Here is a 23334-nt window from a genome sequence, read left to right as displayed (position 1 = left end):
TACACATTTTAGCACATAACATCTTAAACCTCAGTTTTATTATTTGTTTTTAATAGAAATTGTGCTTCTTCGAGTTGTCGCGCTGTAGGAACGTTTATTCAGCGCTCCGGTTTCTATCCAGCAGGCTTTCCGCGCTGCACCCGCGCAGGATTACAGCCAGCAGTTTTTGGAGACTCTTCAGGGTTTATCTTTATGAAGAAGCTCCCAGGCGCTCCGGTGCGTCTTTCATCCACCGCACTGCGCTCCAGACTCGCCTCAGCTCCTACACTCTGTTGTTTTCGACGCATGACAACCGTGTTTGGTCCGAATGAAAAGCGTCCAAAGTCGTTAGCTCGTCCTGCTAGCGGGTTAGCCGGGCTGTTTACTTGTTTACTGTTTATTCAGAGTTGTTTACAAACAACTGGTCGCGCGGTGGGAACGCAGTGAGGGGCTGAGGCTTATTTTGCTTAACATAAACACTTTTTACTCCGTTAAAATAAAGACAGTGTCTGGTTTAGAGTGCCTGTGGTGTTTTTAGCCGTTAGCTTGTGTCTGTCAGAAAGAGCCTCTAACGTTGTTGTCAGACTGTTAATTAGCGCTGTTTATTTATTTACAGAGTTCCAGTTTGTATTTGTGAATTTTATTAGTAAAGAGGTCATTTTAGTACCTAGAAATACAAAGATGGAGCATTTAAATTCTACGAGATTATGAAAATGTTACTAATTACTGTTAAATGTTTTCTAACGTGACAAGGTCACTTTCCAACTGACCATCTAACAAGCAGTGCAATATATACATTTTAAACTGTGTTTTTTGTTGTTGACAGATGTTTTATATGTTATTTTATGACATAAAATACTGTTCTTTGTTTTTATACAGAAATAACATCAATCCTCTTGTAAAAGGAAGTTTTAGTCAGAGTTTCTATTCTGCTGACCCTGATGGACCTCAAGACATCCATTTGTAGAGAAGTGGACGTTCGGTAGCTGCTCTTATGAGCTTCAAAACCGAGAAGGACCGCCCATCACTGCTGGAAGGGAAGGTAAGGGTCAGTACCAAGCTTTGCTTTATGACATTTCATGGGTGAAAAAAAAAGACTATATTTATACACACACACAAATATATATTTATATGTATATTTGTGCGTGTGTGTGTATATATATATATATATATATATATATATATATATATATATATATATATATACACACACACACTTTATCTTTTATTATATTTATTAGTTACTCTTTTTTTCTGTTCTCTTTCTTACTGTTTTTTTGTTTTCTGATTATTTTTCATCCTTTTTAACTTTAGTAAACAGATAACATGTTCTTTTATGTTTATTTTCCCTTTGAACTTGCCTAGAAATGCTGTTCTCTCACAATTCAGTTTGACTCTAAATGACTCCTTTATGTTTCCACAGGAAATTATTTGATGCGTCATGAAACCACCAGTTTTACACCTTTTCATTTAGATGTAACTGAGATACTAGACAATAAAGTCAATACGCCAAACTTTGATTTGTATTTTTACATTTTAACATACCTCAAAACATTTATACACACATCCATTATTGAATAATATTCTAACTGATTGTTAGGGGTGTAACGATACACTCAACCCATGATTCATTTCGATTCATGATACTGGCATTACGATTTGGTTTTCTCATAATGTTTTTAACAAAATTCTGTTATGACTGTAATCACGTTGACACACAAGTTACTAATGACACTAGAGCTGGGATATGGGAGGAGTGCTGGAGTGAGGTGTTAAATGGTGCTGATCATTTGCAGACTCTGGGTTTCAAACAGTGCAATTGCATTTGATGACATAGTTAATAGAATGCCGGCTCACCATGATGCAGTTTTGCTTTGCTATATTACAGTGCATTATTACATACCTTTAGATTATAATTTATTCTAACAGTCCAAATTGATTTATCATACATTTTACAACCCAAATGTAAAATGTATGATGAACTGTTATTGTTGTTAATTGTCTTTCAGTTTCATGCTTAAACGTACTGTTCAGTGTCATGTTTACATGATTCCTTGTTTCATTATCTTTCATCTTAGCTCCTGATCTTTGACTTGTGGAGCCGCTGTCTGGAGTGAAAGATGTTCAGCGCCACGCAGACGTCCAAGTCCCAGTTCCTGGACAAGGCTCGGCTGGCGCGGGAGGAGAGGAGGGGGCATAAAGAGAAAGAGCGAGCGGCCACACAGATCCAGGCTCTGATCCGCAGGTTCCTCTGCCGCTGTAGACTGCAGAGAGAAATCAGGTGAGCTCTCAGCTGCTCTTCGTCAAAAAACGGACCATCATCTCATCAGCGTGTGCGTGCCTGTAAGGAGGCTTGTTTCCCGAAATCTAGACTGCTGATTGGCTGTCTAAAGTACATTCCACATGCACTGATTTCTGGTTTAAGCCAATCCCACTGTTGGTTTAGAATTTAAAAACAGGTATTGATCAGTAGTCGGTGTCAAAGTCAGAGTGTCGGAATTTGTATCAATATTGCAAAATATTGAGCAGTGTCCAGTCCTAGTTGTGACGTGAGGTCTCTAAATTTTGCTTCTTTAGATTTACACTGGAGCTACAAGGCTAATATAGCTATCAAGTAATTCTGGTGGAAACCCCACTAATTAGCTTGAAAAAAAAACCTGTGCTGCCATAATTAAAAAATACTATTAAATTCAATGTTTGCTGATTAAACAGGACTAATTATGCTTTCGTCATAATGAAAGTGTTTGTTTACCTGCTGACGATCTTGACAATATGCACAGATAAATGTATTGTGGCTTAATTTATTACAATAACAATTAAATATCGTCATATTGCCCAGCCCCTACTAACTGCATGTCTAAATCATTATATACTTGCCTCACACCACGTGGAGTTGTTCAGTAATCTATAATAGACTTGATTATGTGGTTTCTGACACTGTATGTTAGCTGTAAACCAGTACGTCATACAGTTTGTCAATACTTTTGCTCAGTTTTGTAGATGACAGTATGTATTCTATATGTCTTGAATAAACAAAGTGTTTGTGGTGCTTTTATTTTCTCAGTGCTTCTCTTCTCAATATTTCAGGAAAGAGGTCGATGACTTCTTTGCAACGACTGAATCAGGAACCACGAAAAGAAATGCATTATCCATCTTTAAGATTGCAAGAAAGTTATTATTCATATTCGACAAAGAAGATAAGTTGGTAGGTGTAATCTCATGCTTTAATAGCAGTTTGCATCATTTGTATGAATGCACTGATATGTGCTGAAATCTAATATTTTTTATGTATACATCTCCTGATGCATTTATTACATGTAGAAATTTGCAAGAACTTTTCCTGCATTATTAGCAATGCAGAGACACATTTATTTATTATAGACGTTTATGTAACATTTATTTCTATGGGGCCACAAATGCAGTAATAAAATGAATAAAATGCTGATGTTTAGGTACAGCATCACCTAAACATTCTGCACTTCAGTACAATGAATACATAATCCAGTATCAGTTTAAATATTAGTCAAATCTAAAGATCTTTTTAAAGCCAATTTTTTAAGCGAGTATCTGGTAACTTCAGTTTGGTTCTGATATCATTGTGCATTCCTAATAATTTAAAATGGACTGTATGTAATTCCTGGATCACATACTGGAGGTATTGAGTCTTTGCTTCCTTCTGCAGAGATTTGAGAAGCTCTGTCGGACGATTTTAAGTAGCATGGAAGTTGAAAATGAGTCAAAAGTAAGTTTTCACATTGCTAAAAAGATTCAGTGGTGGCTGCATCAGATGAATTACTGAAGTTGGTGTTCTTTGAGGGTTTTTGATTGTATATCTGCTCTTTTGTAGGTGTGGTATGTTTCTCTGGCTCTTTCCAAAGACCTCACCATCCCCTGGCTCAAACAGATCAAAGATGTTCTCTGGGTCTCCTGTGAGTTCCTGAAAAAACTGAAGGTATTTATACAAGTTTAATGTTATGCTGACTGAAATGCAGCTGCTTTCCATCTAGAAGTTAAAGCCACATTGTGTTCATTCTGTGAGTCTGGCAGTTATGTAGGTCAGATTTTCTGATCACTGATTTTCTATCTGCTTGTTTTTTTCTCTCCGTCTGTAGCCGGACATCATGCAGGACAACAAATTGGTGACCCTCTACCTGACGATGCTGGTCACCTTCACCGATACATCAACATGGAAAATTATCAGAGGGAAAGGTTAGTGCCTCAGGGCGGAGGTCTGTCAGTTCCTGCGGGGAAGTTCAAATTTCACAAAGCAGGCATTTCTCAGCCAGGAAGCCTAAAAGCCAGAGTCAGCCCTGTCCAATAGGAGAAGAGTTAAGCATCAGCCCTCAGTGTTGGCTTAAACGATTTACAGTTTTTACCTCTTAACCAATAGGTAGTCAGTCAGCCAAGACATGTTTGGTATCTTAAGTTAAAGAGACGTCGGTTCAGGAGTTTTTCGGATCATCTTTACATGTTAACATCACACGCACAGGATCAAAAGATCTGGCTTGGTGTTTAAGTTTCAAATGCAAGATCAACATTATACTGATGAAGATATGATGACAATAGTGGATAATTCACTTACATCCCCAGAAGACCCGTCCATCACCAAGTTTTGCCTGAGTTCTCTTCGAATTCTTTTTTGATCATCTGATTCATCCTCTCAGGGAACGGGGTCCAAAGCACAACCCACCTTACAAAATGTTCATCCACGTGCAATTTTACATTGCCACCAGAGAGGTTGCCAAATCCCCAAATCTTACACAGTGAAGCTTTAACAACATTTAGGATAAGGGGAAATTTTGTGTTAATTATTTTTTTTTCCCTAAATATTGCTTTTTTGCTGCCTACTGAGAAATCCTGCACAGTTCAGTGCTTTCCCGGTACTAATGCCCCTGATTTTAATCATCAGCACAATCCCTCATGAGCTAAATCTGTTGCAGTTCTGCAGCCCTACAGACTCAAACTGAAGTACACAGACACTGTTTTGAAACAAAGGTCTGCTGGTAAAAGGAAATATTGCTCTTTTTCTCTGTCTCTATGAAGGAGAGGCCTTGAAACCTGCTTTAAACAGGATATGTGAGAACATCATGGGCCACCTGAACCAGAAGGGATTCTACTCTGTCCTACAGGTACAGGTCATTTTAAATATATTTCACGGTTATTTATTTCTGAACTGTGAGCTTTTTATTTCCTCTGCTTTCTGATTTTTAATGCAGATTTTATTGACCAATGGGCTGGCGCGGTCCAGGCCCTCGCTCTCCAAAGGCACACTCACAGCCATTTTCACACTGTCACTCAGGTCAGTTACCATGGAAACCACATTTTTTCATGTCCGGTTAGTGATATGCATCTGTTCTGGAAAAAGCTATATTGGATTAGCCTTTTTTAATCTTGTTGGGTGTGTGTGTTGCAGACCTGTTGTAGCAGCTCATTTCTCCGATAACCTGCTGAGGTCTTTCCTGATCCACATCATGTCCGTCCCTGCCGTCATCTCCCACCTCAACACGCTCACTCCAGACGTAAGGACACACACACACATCGCATTACATACAGAACACAGTGTACATAAATATTTGAGACTTTTGTTTTTAATGAAGGTGCATTGTGAGTTTGATCCCCAGTAATGCCAAAGTCATCTGTGGCTGGTCGTCTAAGACAGCATATAACTGTCCTTTGTCTTTGTCTCTGGGTGGGTTGGGATGGTCCTCCCTCACCCAGCATGGGTGTCTGCTAGCTGACATAACAGAATTAGCAGGGAGACTTCTCCTCCAAGTGTGCTGAGCTGTCCAATAGGGAGGAGTCAGAATTTTCAAGTAGTAATGAAACATGGCTGAATAATAAAATTAGCATCTTTGGTGTGCAAATTGTCTCCTCTCTAACATTTTACAATCTCATATTGAAGAATCATGTCTGAGCTCTACACTCCACCAGAGGGTAGCGTGGAGCCTGTGTCTTATGTGTTGGTCGAGTTCCTTATCTGTTTAGTCCAGAGAAAGAAACAGACAGACTACTGCAGCCGTCTGAAGGCTACTGCACACCAGACAAGAAGCTCAGTGCATATATTACAAAGATAGTACAAAGCGCAGCCATGGCACATAGGAAGCACTGTGGAAAAGTACTGATAAACAAGAAGCTCAAGTCCATTTATACTATAATAATAAAGATTTAATGAAATAAAGGTTAATTTAGTGAATTTATCACATTTAGAGTTACCTAACTAACTTTTCAAAAACTCCAGCCAAAAGATACGAGGTGAAGTAAGTTATGATGTGACTGGGCTGGTCATGTTAGCTGATATAAATGACGATTTGCCTTTGTCTGTTTATCTTTAGATAAGGGATCAACACCTTTATCTGTGTACATTTCAAGCCATGTCACTTACTATGGATTTGTGGTCAGGGTCTGGTTTACATATAATACATAATAAGATTGTTATTTCAATGTTTACATTTTTTTCAACTATGTCAGTATATTTCAAATAATGCCTTTACAAATTTCGAATGTATCAAATTGGCTGAAATGCCCATTGTACTATCCAGTGACACATTTGCAGCAGTTTGTAAAGAGGTGCTGTGGCTTAACGTGTGAGAGAGGAGACCCAGCTAGTGGGTAGAATTGTGCACTCATTGCTGCTGACATTGAATGTCAGCGACTTCCAGCACTGATCGATATCTGTAAGCACCACTCATCATCTTTTATCACTGCATTGTATAACACCCAGAGCCAGACCACATAAAGACATAATAGATGAGCTGTGACTTTTGCTCAAATCTTTACATAGTGAAAGGCAGCCAATCACATATTTTTAAAGAAGTTGAGTTTGTAAGCTATTATTATCACTCTAGTGGCATGTCACAAGTTTCAGTTAGTCCTTTAATCCTCACTGGGATGCTTCCTGTGTTCTATAGCTGAGTCCTGTCCTATCTTCTATTTTACTGTGCAGCATTTCTCAACCAGCTCATGTTCTCATGTGTTAAGACAGTTATGTATCAACACAAATACGACACACATCAAATAAGTTCAGCTTAGACTGTTATAAGGGGAGTATTTTACAAAGTAGGACTTTTTAGTTAGCCGATAACTTTAGCCAGAAGTGAGGATCTCCTCCTGTTGGACAGACTTGAGTTTGTACTTAAGTTATCTGGCTGAAGTGAGAGATCATGTTCTGTGAGATGTCCCCTCTCCACCCCCAGCTTGAAATCATTTAAAGGAACATGTAAATATATATATTTTTTTGTGTGTGTACAGTGTATGATCACCATCCAGACTCATGACCTCATGCGTAAGTTTATCTTGTTCCTGAGTCGTGAAGAGCAGTGCTCGGACATCTGTGTGTGTCTGGAGGGAAGCCATACACTCTGCTTACTCGGTAAGACTCACTGCATGTGTAGGTGTGCAGGTGTGTGTGTGTTATTTCTGTGTGGGTTTGTGTTCTTGTTGGTATGTATAAAATTAGAAAAGTGCAAAAGCGCATTATGTAATGCATAAATGTCAACCAGTAGAGACAGTAATCCCTCAGATTCACAGCCTCCAAACATATAAATTCACTGATACCCGTATAAAACATTTCTACCATCAAAAGTCAGAAACAACACCAGTTTGTCTGTTTGTTCTTTCTTACTGTTTAATATTCTTCCAGTAATCATGCTGTTTTTATTTAATACTGAAGAAATGTATTTTTACTTTATTAGTAAAAAATTTAGTAAAAAAAAACACAGTTAATATGTGTATTAAACTATAATTGAGAGAGAGAGTCAGGTTGTTTTGAGATGGGCTGACAGCTGACATGCATTGTACATGCAGACCCAGACCTGTGTGTGTGTGTGTGTGTGTGTGTGTGTGTGTGTGTGTGTGTGTGTGTGTGTGTGCGCGCGTGCAGGTAACCTGATTCAGCTGGGCTACCTGAACGTGAAGGTGCTGGAACAGGAGGCTGGTCACTTTGTGAAGGATCTGACGGACATGCTGTCCTACTGTCAGAGATACGTCTCTCAGAAGAAGTCTAACCTCACTCACTGGCATCCAGTGCTGGGCTGGTTCTCCCAGACTGTGGACTACGGGTACGGCCTGTTTACACAACACACGCACTCTGTTTGTTCGTTGTGCTCCTTTTCTCCTTTTTCCCCTTTTTTATGTTCTTAGCTACAGTACTGAACAAAAACATTGACAATTAGGTCTGTAATTTTATAATACTTCAAGAACTACACAATAAGTCACAATATTTATTCTTCTGACATTTGATAAGATTAATTTGAGAGAGATTAATTTGTCCAATTGATTTGTGTTTAACCTTTAACGTACTACACAGCACTGTGTCCAGTTAAACAGGACTAAATATGCTCTCTTTGTAATCAGACATGCTGTTTGTAAGTGTTGTTTAAGTACTGATAATATCCACCGTGTACTCAGAGAGGCATATTGTAACATAATTTATCACAATAATGATAATTATTGTCGTATTGTCCAGCCCTATTATTAACACTCCTCGTAATAATAATAGCGCCACTTTTTCTTCCGGTAATTTTGCAATGGTTCCTGACTCTAAAGAGGATGAGGGAGAAAACAGTGACAGTGTGTGATCAGTATCAATATCAAAAAATGTTTGATTTCAATAATAAATCTCGCTTCCTCCAGGCTGAATGAGTCCATGCCGTTGGTGACGAAGCAGCTGCAGTGTTTGTGGGGAGTTCCTGTGATCTGCACGTTCTTCTGTGACGTCCTCAGCAAAAAACTCGAGGTCCAGGAACCCGCCCCTGCCCCTTCTCCTCAGCCCAACACACTACAGAACAACCTGCCTGTTAAAAGTGAGTCAGAACCTCCTTCTTTTTCTGTACTACTGAACCAGAGCTCGGCACAAGCTTCTTATTGTTTGTCACACTTTGAATGTTAGAAGTGGTCTATCATGTACATGTTCTGGGCACTGTTAGATGTAATTGTTGAGCATAGTGTTTACCCTAGGTGCAAAGGTTAGTGCTTAGTGATATCAACTTATATCAACTGACTACTAACTTGGTGACTATTTTCTAGCTAATGCTAGAGCTTCAGCCTCAAGGCTTTTAAGGATATCAGTTAAGGCCTGTGTGACCATGTGTCACAGCAAATCCAATTACATTTAGGAAAATATTTTTTTCCCATATATATTTTTTTTCACATGAACTGAATATCTGTTTGTGTGTTATAAAGACGTGATGAAAATCAGTACATTATTCATTGTTTAATATGGGCACCAAAACTCCCATGTGCAAATACTTGTGGACCACTGTACTGTATGAACTGTGAATTATGTGTATATGGAGTGGAAGGACAAAAGTTTGTGTGTAAGAAAAAAAACTTTAATAGTATGTAGAAAAAGGCACAAAGATCTGGAATCAGCATATGGAAGCCTTATTTAAAGGGACCCTGGTGTGGAAAAAACTTTTTTGTGTGTGTGTGTGTGATGTTGCATAAATCAACTCATTTACGTATCCAGCCTACAGCAGTTAAGCTCCACCCATTCACTTCGAAGTTCTAAGGAGGACTTCAGCCCAGGCACAATACAGGCCAGCCAATCATAACAGAAGTCATTTACATATATTAATCTTAAAGACACAGTAACAAAAACAGCCTGTTTAATACTATGGAATAAAGAGAGCTTAGAAACTGACAAAAAAAATTAATTATGACTGGTTTTGGTACATAAAAAAACAAAATGTTATAAATGCACCGCTGGAAAAATAAAGATAGGAAAATATAAAAATATAGGTTAAGGCTCCTTTAAATACTATTAGTATAGTAGTTTATTCCGCATGTTAAATTGTGAATGCTCACTCTGTCTCCTGTTTTCTGGTGCAGATCTGTTCAAGCGGGCGTTCCAGAAGTCGGCGTCGGTGCGGAACATCCTGAAGCCGGTGGGGGGGCGGAGGGTGGACTCAGCGGAGGTGCAGAAAGTGTGCAGTGTGTGTGTGCTGTATCAAACAGCCCTTACTACACTCACACAGATCCGCTTGCAGATCCTCACAGGTCAGCCTCACAACACTAGTCAAATGTGAAATCAGTACGACTAAACAAACTCAGATTTTTATTTAATGAGATATATTTTACACTAGCATAACAGTGCATAACTTGCAGAACAGTGGGTCTCTTCTTAAAGGGACCTTGTCTTTCAGTTGTGTTTGTATTTTTTTTTTATTCCCTTGAGATCCACTTATAACATTTGTGAGGTTTTATGGGCCAAAAACAGTGAGAATTCATTTTTATATTATATTTTTCCAACCTCTCTTTATTCTTTAAATAACTTTAACGCGGTTTCCGTGTAACATCAAACCAAAAAAGTAAGGAAAATTCATTTTCCTTGATACAGGCCCTTAAAGTGAAAGTTTAATCAAACTGTGTTAGTGTGGTTGACCAGAATAAAAGATATAAGCTATGCTTTGTTTTTTTGCCATTTTTATTGCTTTAGCACAGATTTGTCAAACCATCCTTTTAAAGTGACAGTTCATTCCTGCCACTAATGTGATTTGTTGTGTATTAACCACTTAATAGGCCTGGACTTGTCATCCAGGCTCTCATTGTTTACTTATGAATAGCTCTTTGCATGATTTTCCATATAATTACTGAATAATGAGTCTCATAATGTAATAATTCTGCAGGTATAAGGCGATAAAGTGTAATGTTTTGTATGTGCGTATGTCCTGTGCAGGTTTGACGTATCTGGACGATCTTCTGCCAAAGCTGTGGGCGTTCATCTGTGAGCTCGGCCCCCAGGGGGGGCTCAAACTCTTCCTGGAGTGTCTGAATAATGACACGGATGAGTCCAAGCAGCTGCTGGCCATGCTCATGCTCTTCTGTGACTGCTCCAGACACCTCATAACGTCAGTGTTACACATGAACAAACAAAAAACAACCATTTAAACAGCTTTGAGCGTTTCCTGGTTACAGAAATGTTAAGTTACGCTTTCTTCATGGCCCAAGAAACTGACAACAATGAAAAACTACCAACCGTGAAGTTCGGGAGGGTCTCCTTTTCAGCCTCAAAATAACCTGTGTTCTGTTTAATTTTCTTGCCCATTGATCTGATGGAAACAATCACTGTCCTCCAGTTCCAACAGAGCGGTCTCTTCATGGTTAACGTGTATTGTGTGTTTTATTACAGAATCCTGGATGATATTGAAGTTTATGAGGAGCAGATTTCCTTCAAGATGGAGGAGCTCATCACCATCTCATCATTTCTAAACACATTTGTGTACAAAATGATCTGGGACGGCATTCTGGGTGAGTTCACTGAGTCTTATATGCAAAAACTGGCTTCAGAAAAGCAGTGGAGTAATGTCCAATTTTACAGGTGCTATTCTGTGACTATTTTCACCCACATTGGCTATATCAATGTTTTTCTCCTGCTTTTTCTTTTTCCTTTTTTCTTGTGGTGGTCCAAACTTTTTAGTACTGTCCAGATACACATCTCTGTGATTTTCCTGGCAGACGTCTCCTCGCGTTGAGAACAATGGTTTCTGAAGCATTCAGATTTCTGAAATCAAATCTCTTCACTAAATAAACATCCTGTGTGTTTACTGTGTGTTGTAGAGAATGCGAAGGGGGAGAAGTTGGAGCTGTTCCACAGCGTTCACGGCTGGCTGATGGTGCTGTATGAGAGAGACTGTCGCAGGAGGTTCACCCCCGACGAGCACTGGCTCCGCAAGTCAGTAACAACCTCTCACACCCACGCTGCAGCTTCAGAATGTACCATACACTCCCCAGTCCACACGGTCCACACAGTGCATATGTGGAAAACAAGCTACAAAAACAGCCTGTTTTGAATTTGGTGTTTTTGTGTCAGGAAAAATGAGCACATTTTGTGTGTATATATGTCTGTTTAGCACTACAGCAGGTTAGCCCTGGAAAATGTATGTTCATGCAGTTATAAATAGTGTTTCAGCCCAGACTGCTTTGTGAATGAGACACAATATAGGTCAGCCAATCAGAACAGAGCTGATTTGCATATACCAGTCTTAAAGGCACAGTATCACAGTCTGTTTAATTCTAAGGGATAAAGAATGGCTGAAAAACTGTCATATCAAAGCTCTAACAGTTATTATAATTCTAATTTTTGTAAAAACAACACAAATGTGTTATAAGTGCCCCTCCCCCCCCCCTCAAAAAAATTAAAATTTATTACAAGAAAAATGTAAACGTGGCTGAATTGGGTACAGTAGTATTTTTTTTTTGTTCTCAAATTGCTGAATTAGAAATGTAAGTGCTCTTTTCGGTATGTATGTTGAATTAGGGACCTGAAGCCCAGTCTGCTCTTCCAAGAGCTGGAGAAAGGCAAGAAGAGAGCCCAGCTGCTGCTGCAGTACATCCCCCACGTCATCCCTCACAAGAACGTCAGTCACACTCCTCAGAACTGGTTCTCAGTATAATGAAGAATTAATTTGAAATTCTGGACTGACTTTCAGTTTTGTCAGGAAAACGGTTAATTGAACTTGCTTTAATAGTCCAGTATGTATATATTTATTTACTGAAATTCGTGCATGTGTTTATTTTTGTCCAATCAGAGGGTTCTGCTGTTCCGGAACATTGTTACGAAGGAGAAGGAGACTCTGGGATTGGTGGAGACGAGCTCCGCCTCCCCACACGTTACTCACATAACCATCCGCCGCTCGCGCATGCTGGAGGTCAGTTTATTTATTTTAGATGCAAAACACAATCATAGACATGATTTACTGTAAGTTCCTCACTTGCTCACAAGCTAATGATTCATCACAAGGGGGGGCTGTTAGCAACCAAGTAGCTTTAGTGCTTCACATCAGTATTTATTTATTTATTTATTTATTTATTTAACAGTCTGTAAAATATCTGTATCAATTAACATAAGCATGTATTTATCTCTTTCTGTCTTTATTTCCCTCTCTTTTTCCAGGATGGCTATGACCAGTTGCGTAGGCTGCCTGTGAACTCTATTAAGGGTGTGATCCGGGTGAAGTTTGTGAATGATCTGGGAGTGGACGAGGCTGGAATCGATCAGGATGGAGTGTTTAAAGAGTTTCTGGAGGAGATCATTAAGAAGGTCTTCAACCCAGCACTCAACCTGTTCAAGGTACTTAGCATTCCCACCAGAAATGTTCTTCTCATCAAGTTCTACACAGTAAAATTGTAAGCAGGATAAGAAAGTCTGTATAGGTGTTGATCGTTAGACACTGAGAGTTATTCCTCATGATTGATTACGTTACAGAATGTAACCTTGTCTACCTTCATTTATCTTCTGTTCCGATGGGTTTGGGTCTGCGCTTCAGACTCTTTTCCATTTATTTTAATGTCAACAAAGGACAGATTTTTTTTTATGATTAATTAAATGTGTGAGTAACCTTTAAACGAGTATAGTCATGCTTCCATAGTGAGAGTCCCTTATCTGCCCTTTCCTCTTCCAGACGACCAGCGGGAACGAGCGCCTCTACCCCTCGCCCACATCCAACATCCATGAAAACCACCTGCAGCTGTTTGAGTTTGTGGGGAAGATGCTGGGGAAGGCGCTGTACGAGGGCATCGTGGTGGACGTGCCCTTCGCCTCCTTCTTCCTCAGCCAGGTTCTGGGGCACCATCACAGCTCCTTCTACAGCTCCATCGACGAGCTGCCCTCACTCGACTCTGAGTTCTACAAGAACCTCACCTCCATAAAGGTCAGAGTCTGATATGTCCAGAAACACTCTCAAAGCTGTGTGTGTGAGCACTGCAGACCAACAGCAGGGAATTTTTAAGTTCTAAACACGTTTATTGACATCTAGTTTAATCTCTTCAGGTCAATGAGGTACATCATCGAATCAGTGCAATGACATAAACTAAGAGAAAAAGAGGAGCCATACAAAGCTCACTGGCCTAACCAAATCAGTTTCTGAATATTCAGTCTATGTTGCTCTTTTGTCCTCTGACTGTAGTGTATTCTATGGGCAAAGCCTTTTTTTACAGCATAAAGCAATAAAGACAATAACATACAGCACTGTAAGCAGTGACCAATATATAATGACCAATAAATGAATATTTACCTTTTTGCTTCAGCCAAAACTCAAATTTCCTAGATTAGTTACTCTCTGCAAACCTTCCTTCATCCTTCTCTGTTGTGAACACGGAGGCCACACCTCCATCCATATATTCAGTCAGCAGAGATGCGATTAGCCACCGTCTCGCTGTTTTGTTTTCAACTGCTATGCTTTAGATTGGGTCTGGTTTACTGTGAAAAACAAAACAGAGACCAGATTCAGCTACATTTACACAACAGCCATACAGATTATGTGCTTGTCAGGAGATTGGACGTTGTTGTGACTTGTTAGCTTCACCCATTTTCAACTCCACTGTGTTAACTTGCTAATATTATTGAATGTGGGTAGAGGGCGCAATCAGTCTCCTTTTGAAGCATCAACTTGTAGAGAGCTTCAAAGATATTTGTTTATTGCACCTTATTTAACACTAAAAGCTCATTATAACAAGAAGCAAATTCTTTTTTTTTCATAAAATGTTTCTTCTGGACTTCTAGTGGTTTAGACTGTGCTATTAGGGCTGCATGGTATGGGCATGCAGTGAGATATTAATAAATATTTTGCATATCACAATGACAATATGAGAAACGGATAAATAATGACTACAGTGTGTACAGTGTGTCTTTGGGTGTGCAGACCCTCTTCTTTTCTTTTTGCTGTGTAAGCAGAAATCTAAGCAAATATCAAAAATACAAAAGTGCAAACACATCAAAATAAAAGTAATGTTACATTCATATATTATTATTAATATTAATATAGCTGCGTACATCATAACTGCGAGCACATTTTAATCTTTTTTTTCCTATTAAGGCCTACAAAAATCAATGTGTGTGTGTGTGTGTGTGTGTGTGTGTGTGTGTGTATATATATATATATATATATATATATATATATATATATACACCTTTTAAAGCTTTTCATGGTAATGCAGATTTCTCTGAATGTAGCCATTACTGCCTCACATATTTTTACTGTGCAGCCTCATTCTTAGGATATTCAGAGAATTCAGAATCTACAGTGGTGTATGCTTTACTTTGTTGCTGTACAGAGATGTTTTCAGTGGCTTATGAATGTCACTGTATAATATAATCTCCTGCTGCACATGAAGGTGGTAATATGTGTGTGATTGATTTTCAGCGCTATGATGGAGATGTGAGTGATTTAGGGCTGACTTTGTCGTATGATGAGGACGTCATGGGTCAGGTAAAGAACATCAGCTCCGTTTTCTCCAGTCCCGTGATAGACATGCAGTTCTTTTATATCACATTGTTACCGTCTCTCTCCCCCACAGTTAGTGTGCCATGAGCTGATTCCTGGTGGGAAGACCATGCCCGTCACTAATGAGAACAAGTGAGTACTTCATGCTCACACAGGCCGTGACACTGCACGGACAGCGTTGTTCTGTCTGTTCACGAGCGTCTCACAGAAATCCCTACAGCTGCTGCTAAAGCAGAGCACAGTATTTATAGTTCAAAATGATTAATTGATCATCCACCATGTAAATGTTACTTGAAAGGTAAAGGAAGGAATTAGCAATTGCCCCTGTCATACAAGACCACACTTGTATCTCTTTGAATGGGGAGAGACCTATAAATCCAAAACTAAAAGCCACATTAACATTTCAAAAAACATACTTGAAATCGTTGGTAAAATTTGATAGCATCATAAATAGCTTGTTGCGTTTGGCTCAAATAACACATAAAACCACTGGGTCTCCTCCTCCTTTGTAATGTCTCTGGTTACAGTCTGCTTAATGCTTAATATAGGATCTAGAGCACATGTGTCAGGCTCCAGTCTTCGTAGGCCAAAACACTGCAGATTTCAGTACACTGCCTCATTAAACACACCTGATTCAGCTCATAAGCTAAGTATCAAGGCCTTCATGAACTGAATTCAGGGCGTTAGATGAGGGTAAACACTGATCTCTGCAGCACTTTGGCCCAGAAGGTCAGTTTGACATGCCTGAGTTAAAGTATGATGAAGATTTAGTAATTAAACTGCATTTTTCTCTTTCAGTTTTCTGTTCTGAGGTCAGGCCTTATCAATGTTGTTTTTTTTTGTTTTTTTTTGCAATTTTTTTGCAAAAGGATGCAATTTTAGATTACCTATCAAAGCACCAGAAAATTAAATAAAGAGGAAATAAACAAACATATTTTGTCTCAGCTTATTTGCCTTAAGTATGTGCTTTGTTAACAGTGTATCTTCTGTCTCTGCAGGATCAGCTACATCCACCTGATGGCTCACTTCCGGATGCACACGCAGATAAAGGACCAGACGGGGGCGTTTATCAGGGGCTTCCGGAGTATCATCAACCCCGAGTGGCTGCATATGTTCTCCACGCCCGAGGTGCAGAGACTCATCTCTGGGGACAACGCTGAGATCGACCTGGACGACCTCAAGTACGTGCTGTACAATATGTCAGTTGAATGATGTAAACATGTTCTGATACTCATGTTAAGCAGCTAAAATTTGGTGATATTCACTGATATTTGGTCAAAAGATGCCACCATTTTTATTTATTTGTTTAATTATTTTTAGTTTTGTTTTTGGATTTTAAAAAAACTTTACAATGGTTACAATGCAAGACAAAATGTTAAAAGAAAAAACCCTGTTTAGTTTAGTTAGCTAAATGAGTATAGTGCTTCAAACATGCACTGTTCACAGTACAGTTGTTGTCTTTGATTATGTACTTGTCCCATTCAACTGAACGTTCTTCTGAACAACAGAAAAAAAGAATAGAGGTGGGATTTCGATATGTCGTTATAATCAGGCACTACCACCAGCGCTATGAGTATCTGTAATAAAGAGCTGATGTACGAGATGTTTTGTGTTCCTCTCTGTCCACCAGGAAGCACACAGTGTACTATGGAGGCTTCCACAGCAGCCACAGGGTGATCATCTGGCTGTGGGACATCCTGTCCAGTGACTTCACTCCTGAAGAGAGGGCTATGTTCCTCAAGGTGATTCTCTACAGCACAGATTAAACTCTGGCCCAGTCTAAACAGGGTTTTAAATGGCAAATAACCTCTGGAAATGATTCTTTACATTTATATGGATGTGTACATACATGTATACAAACAAATGTTTCCTGTTAAGAAAAGGCTGATTTTTGATGACAGGGCTTAATCTGTGACTTCATGTACAGCTAAAGTCTGCAGTAAACCTGTTTTGTATGTCTTCTGTAAAGCTTTATAAGTCACACTGGTGTTGTTTTTGTGATGGTGTGTTTTAGTTTGTAACCAGCTGTTCCAGACCTCCTCTGCTGGGTTTTGCATACCTCAAACCCCCCTTCTCCATCCGCTGTGTGGAAGTCTCTGATGATCAGGTCAGATCTGCAAATACAATAATTCTTCTAGAAGTGATGCATGGACTTAAGGTCCCAGGGAATACAGAGTAAATTATTAAAATGTTTGTATGATACTAAAATTGAGTGTTAATTTAAATATCCAACAAGAATGCATTCATTGTGCATTCCGGTAGTGCAGGTGTGGCCTCATGCTTGCTAGTAGTTATTAATACTTTCGCTTGGTGGTTAGCTTTCTCTGGGTAAGTTTATCCGACTTGAAGTGAGAAAGAGACTTTTGCCAGAGTTGTGTGGGCAGGACAGCTTTGTGATTAGTGAGGCTGACGTATGCACCGTCCAGGACCGTCCAGGCTACATTACACTTTTTGGCCATTTATTGGTATTTGTGGGCTTGTACATGTATATATTGTGCCCACAAGAGCAAGATTAACCCTACTTAAAAAGAAAAAGATTCAGGTCCCCTTTGGCTTTAAGGTTCCCAGGGGCTTTTACGATTAAGTATACCAATGTTTGGTACCATCATACATGTGAAGCACTTTGACCTGTGCTTTCAGGCTGCCTTTTGATCCTTGTTGATTTGAATCACTCTTAATATGTTTGTTCCTATGTGTGTAGGACACGGGGGACACCTTGGGCAGCGTGCTGAGGGGTTTCTTCACCATCCGGAAGAAAGAGCCCGGGGGTCGCCTGCCCACATCATCCACCTGTTTCAACTTGCTCAAACTGCCCAACTACAGCAAGAAGAGCATCCTCAGAGACAAGCTCCGCTACGCCATCAGCATGAACACGGGCTTCGAGCTCTCCTAACACACAATCACACACTCACAAACTGGCCAGAGTGTGTGTGTCCAAGATCTTTCACACAGACAGCGTGTCCATTACACTCATAAAACACACACTCTTTACTGTCCCACATCGCTCTGAAAGGGATCTTCTAATCTTCTCCTCAGCATCTGAAGCCAAAGGAGCTCCACAGGCCTTAGCCTCTTCATCCAGGAGACTCACACTCAACCTGTCTGGGCAGGAAGTCCATCCATCCACACCATTAGACCTTCTACCTGTATAAAGTACATTTCAGCTTGAAGATGCCTGCACAGATCAGTCACAAAACAACTGCAGATCCAGACCTCTCAGTGTTTCAAATGGGAGTTTTGGAAATGCATCGTCCCTTCTTTCCTCATCGCTAGCACTCCTGGACCGTTACTCATTGTGAGGAAATGTATAAAACTGCTGAAAGTCTATGCCAGTCTTTCTCAGGCCTGCAAGCGGAGACGTGTTCTCTCACCCTCTCTGCATTGGAAAGCAATACACGTACAACACAAGCCATGCAACCACAGGACACCGAAGAAACTTGGCCTTCTCTCACACGCATATAAACTTTCTTACTGAAGCTTCTCTGAGGCTTACTGAGACTTTTGTATAGTAAAAAAAAATTGTGCAAATAAATTGCACAAATGTAGAACTTTGATGATGTTATTCATATTGTGGCCCCACATTGAAATAGCTAGAATAACAAATTTTCAATTTTCTGTCCAATATTTTTCCTCAAACACTACAGAAGGAGAGCGCAAATTGAAGAGGCTTTTGCACAATATTTAAAAAAATTGGTTGAAGTTCGACTCTTACGTCCATTTGAAGTTGAACGCTTGTTTAACAGATTTTATTGCTCCAAAACAGAAATCCAAAAACACACAATGATCGGACTGTTTTGAATGTGTAGAAAGAAAATAAATAGTTCAGTATTTCCCCATATTGTTAGAATAAAGTAGGTTGCAGTGAATATTTCCAGCACAGTGCTGTTTAAAAACAATGAAGCAAACCAGTCTGTTAAACAAGTGAAGCCGAATTTGTGTAGCGGAGCGTTCTTTTGTTGGTAAAATGAATTATTTTAGTAAAATGATTGTTTTCTTATTATTTTGTGTCTTTTTTTTCAAAAACATTGAAGGATGCTAAGGAAGTAATTTTCACTTTGTTTTTATTTCTTAACAAACTTCTTTATTTTCCACTTCCTTCTGCAGTCGGGGCTGTTTGTTCTTATCAGTGTTTTTGTCTGTCACTAGTGCTGTTTCATTGTTTTAGCATCTAGTCAACTCTTATTTCATTCCCGTATGGGTCCTATCTGACTATGCTAAATTATGACATGGTAAATCCTGTGATGACCCAATCTGACCTGTCCTGCTTCTCCTGTTCCCTGAAAGCTAACAATCTGAGCAGTGGATGGACCTTGATGTCTCCTAGGTGATGTAATGATGGAAGATCTGCAGTATCTGGTTGTGGAGGACTGTGAATGTGGCCCATATCTTGGAGCTCACCCAACTATAATCTCTCCAGAAACCATAACAGTCAAAATAATGATAAAGAGAGACTTCGTATCAATCCTACCTTCTGTATCACTCAACCGCACCCAGATTATCCGTGTAGTGATCACCACCCACATTCTCTCCTACTCGTCTTTAAAGAGTGTTACACTGGAAACAAGCCATATGCGTTTCAGACCAGCTACCAGCTTATTCAGCGGTTCTTCAAAAGGAGGACGCTGAACAGACTGGACCAAAAGATGGAGGCTCCGTCCGTGGTTTTGATGAGTGAGAACATTTTGATTGTGTTTTGATGGACGTCCTTGCAAACAGACTGGACGAAGCATGCCTTAGAGCCTGGAACTGGACAGTGTCTCCTCTAGCATGATGTCAACAGATGAATCAAACCTGTGAACTTAAGGCTGTTACTGAATTTGAAAATGAGGGTTTTCTTTCTCCGCCTGTTTCAATACCAGATTTAACAAGCCCTCGTCCACATGGCCCTCTGGAGAATCTCAATGAAGCTCACGTGAAGTTTACTGGATTAGGTCTTGGAGTGGTGAAGGGGTGAAGCTGAAGTCCAGCTAAAGTGACTTTAGCTTTAGGCACATTTCCCTTTTCATACCTGAAAAAATGGTGGACAAAGCTTTTCATACAACAGTAAACTTCTTTAAAATGAATAACGTTGTAAAACTACAGTGGCTTTAGGTTGAAAACCATTAAATCTCTTAAACATGACTGCTAATACAACTTTGCTGTATATCTAGTTAGCATACTTAAGGCTAAACCACTGCTTTACACCAAAATGTGTAGTCATACAAAGTTATTCACACATATATTATGTTTGTTCTTAAAAAAATACAGCTAATTAGCACATTAAGGCTAATCTAGCTGAGGCCGAGTGCGTTTCTCGCTGTCCTCTCCTTCTGCGCTTGTGTAATGTAGATGTGACATACGTCCGTGTGGTGGGTCGAAGTTGGCGAGGGTGTGTTAAAACCAGTGTTGAAACTGGGCCTGTCTCTTTCAGCACTGTCAGTACCGTAAAAGACAACTGGTCACACAGAAAAAGCTTACCTTAATTTTTTTAAACAGGGTTCCTAAACTCTATGAGCAGCGATTGGTGCGTTAGCTTGCTAAAACTCTGATGAGACTTACAAGTTTTTTTAAAGGGTCTGATAAAGAGCAATAGTTATTTTTCAGAAGCGCCGTTGAATGCAAACCTTTCCCTCAGCCAGTGCCCAGTAGGTGCAGTACTGGACTGTATCCCTAAATATGTATAAAAACACATTTGTACAGCATGTTGTACAGTTGTACCCCTTTAACCACAAGATTGCCATCTGTCGTTTAAATATGAACTGTTACAAGTGGCAGGTTCCCAAACCCAGTCGCGGGAAGCCTTTGCACTGCCTGGTTATCCACTTTAAAGTGAAGTCTACACCGTTTCCTCTTAGTCAGCTAAGAAATGTTTGGTGTCTGAAGATTAATTCTTTAGTTTTAGCACTACAAAGCTAATGTAGCTTGGTTTGAGGCAAACGTGATGATATAGGAATGCAGTTAGCACAATGCTAATATGAACTTATTAGCTGGCCTACATTAGCCTTGTAGCTTTAGTGCTAGGCTAAAAAAGCAAACCTTAGACACCAAACATATTTAGCATTTTATGTCCCTCATTCAGCTCATAAAGAGCTTGATGGTCAGTTGATGGATTGAACGAGGTGTGATGGATCAAGGTCACTAAACCGTGCACTGCAGAGGTACCTGAAGGCGGGTTTGAGGGCCACAGCTGTAAACCTGGTGGCTTTAACTGCATCTGCCATTTTGCCCTCTTACCTCAATCCAGTCTAAAGTGGATACGCCAGATTGAGTGTACTTTCTTCATAATCTTATGCATAATTCAGTAGCTCAGATGTTAAGTGATTCAAAGTGGAAAAGTATCTATGGTGGCTGATCATGAAGCTACTTGAGGGAACGCTAAGAGCGTGTAAAGCTACATCAAACCAAAAGGGGCTACTAAAGAACATAAAATAGAAGATTCAAATTAGTTCTGATGTCTTCGTTATTATTCTAAAATGTGTGAAATGGCGATAGAAGAAGTCCTTCTGTAGGTTTATCCAGACTTTTGACCGCTATTGTATATGTACACAAATATCCTGATCGTTTTGTGTGGCTAAGTGGACGATGCTGCTCCTATTGAGCTGACCCCAAGGGCTTTGGAGGCAGGCGGAGCTTGTGTGATGAGGTCACTCCTCTGAATTTAATGATGTCATTAAGTCTTTGCTATTTTTGTCCCCTTTTCGGAGTGAAAAGTCCAGGAAGCTTCTCGGTCTCCGTTTCTGTGTGTGAAGAAAAGGACGTGTTTTTGAGCTCGGTTGCACTACGTGAACTGCAGGACGTTATGATAATGAAAACGTTCGTTGGTTCATTGTAAACCTCTCCATGTGTACAGTGATATTTCTTCTGTAAAGTGTAAACCTAACGTCGATCCAGTCAATCCTGTAAACATTTGAATATTCTAAAATCTTTACTAAACAACCAAAGTGTGTCTGTGTTTCATTTTTCACATATTTTTAAGTGAAATTAAATAACTGAGTGTACGGAGGTGTTTGAATGTGACTGTGTGAACATGCACTCTTGACTGGAGAAAATAGGATTATAAGGGACATTCTCAATCCTTTACAGCTATTCTGAAGAGAATGGGGCCTTGAGGCCTTTATCACTGACCTGAATTACATTTGTTTTTTTTATTGGTAATTTTATTTGCAAGGTAGAGGTAAAGATGTGTACAAACAATGTATCTACCACCTTTAAGTACCCAACAATGAAACAAAATAAGTCATATTATCAATATAAAGATTTTTTTAGTTTGTCCACCTTCTGCCTTTATTACAGCTTCCGTTCTTTTCTAAAATGGCTTAAGGAGATATTTCTGAGGAAACACGATAAGTAAAAAACAGGCGTTTCCAAAATTGGAGCTCAAAAAACAATTAAAAACTACAGAGAAATTGGTCTCCTAACAACCACCTGGAAGACCTGGCAGACACCAAAACTGCCCCCATCAGATAAACAGCACTTAAAGCTTTCGACTTTGAGAGAGAGGAGAAAATCAAGCTGCTTCAGATCTGAAAACATCCACAGGTGTTTCTGTTCATCCTTCCACTGTGAGAAGACGACTCAGCGCTGTGGGTCTGAAAGGATGTGTAGCTGATCAAGAAGAACCTCACTGAGAAAAGGAGACGGACACATCAAACAAAGAAGCTGGACAATAGACTGACCACCCCAGAGTCCAGACCTCAACACCACTGAATGTGTTTGATTACTTCAGAAAATGATCAACCAGCTTCTAAGACTGATCTTTGGAGGTGTGTCTGCAGATTATTTGAGGAACTGAAAGTGAGTCTCTTGAAAAGAATGGAGGCTGGAATAAAGGGAAAGAGTGACTCACTGAACACTCAGACAGCTGAGAGTAGATTTAGCTGTTGAAACTTCTGTGTAGTTTTCTATTCAGGAGATATTTTCCGCTTTTTTTCTTAAGAAATAAACAACTTGCACTTAAATTTGTTTTGACTGGAACCTTAACAAATAAACCATGGTGTCTGACTGAGGTACAGTACTGTTTAGTGTCACCCTGGACCTTATGGACGACAGCTTTTGTGAGATCTCCTCAGAGCTGTGCTGGAGAATGCTGGGAATGCATTGAAACTGGTGTGAAATGTCCTTTATGGCCGTGTAACAGAATCACATGTGTACAGTG

The 23334-nt window shown here is 39.6% G+C and overlaps 1 protein-coding gene across 3 annotated transcripts; it reads left to right on the top strand.

Annotated features, from left to right (window-relative positions):
• The first annotated feature begins 91 nt into the window (after positions 1-91).
• ube3b (ubiquitin protein ligase E3B) lies at positions 92-22115 on the top strand. 3 transcript variants are annotated; one of them, XM_036598398.1, is made up of 27 exons: positions 92-216; positions 859-1021; positions 2058-2260; positions 3067-3184; positions 3662-3721; positions 3827-3931; positions 4092-4188; positions 5023-5108; positions 5196-5278; positions 5393-5498; positions 7228-7348; positions 7859-8036; positions 8611-8780; positions 9808-9975; positions 10655-10826; positions 11108-11226; positions 11536-11650; positions 12236-12335; positions 12507-12626; positions 12872-13048; positions 13380-13628; positions 15120-15185; positions 15274-15332; positions 16199-16381; positions 16831-16942; positions 17215-17307; positions 17902-22115. In XM_036598398.1, exons 3-27 carry the CDS (start codon positions 2100-2102, stop codon positions 18091-18093), a joined length of 3210 nt encoding a protein of 1069 aa, XP_036454291.1. In that variant the 5' UTR covers positions 92-216; positions 859-1021; positions 2058-2099; the 3' UTR covers positions 18094-22115. The 3 variants fall into 3 exon arrangements, with proteins under 3 accessions (XP_036454291.1, XP_036454292.1, XP_036454293.1); XM_036598399.1 differs by having other exon boundaries at positions 859-1027; XM_036598400.1 differs by lacking the exon at positions 92-216 and adding an exon at positions 229-347.
• Positions 22116-23334: the final 1219 nt, after the last annotated feature.

The sequence above is a fragment of the Colossoma macropomum genome, unplaced genomic scaffold (genome assembly GCF_904425465.1).
Source record: "Colossoma macropomum unplaced genomic scaffold, Colossoma_macropomum, whole genome shotgun sequence".
NCBI lineage: Eukaryota > Metazoa > Chordata > Actinopteri > Characiformes > Serrasalmidae > Colossoma > Colossoma macropomum.
The sequence above is the reverse complement of the archived record's forward strand: the minus strand, read 5'-3'. Positions and strand labels throughout refer to the sequence as shown.

Coding starts and splice junctions, on each gene's coding strand:
- ube3b (XM_036598398.1), top strand. CDS start 2,100: ATGTTCAGCGCCACGCAGACGTCCAAGTCCCAGTTCCTGGACAAGGCT. Junction 3,932..4,091: donor AGTTCCTGAAAAAACTGAAG/GTATTTATACAA, acceptor CTCCGTCTGTAG/CCGGACATCATGCAGGACAA. Junction 11,227..11,535: donor GATCTGGGACGGCATTCTGG/GTGAGTTCACTG, acceptor TGTGTGTTGTAG/AGAATGCGAAGGGGGAGAAG.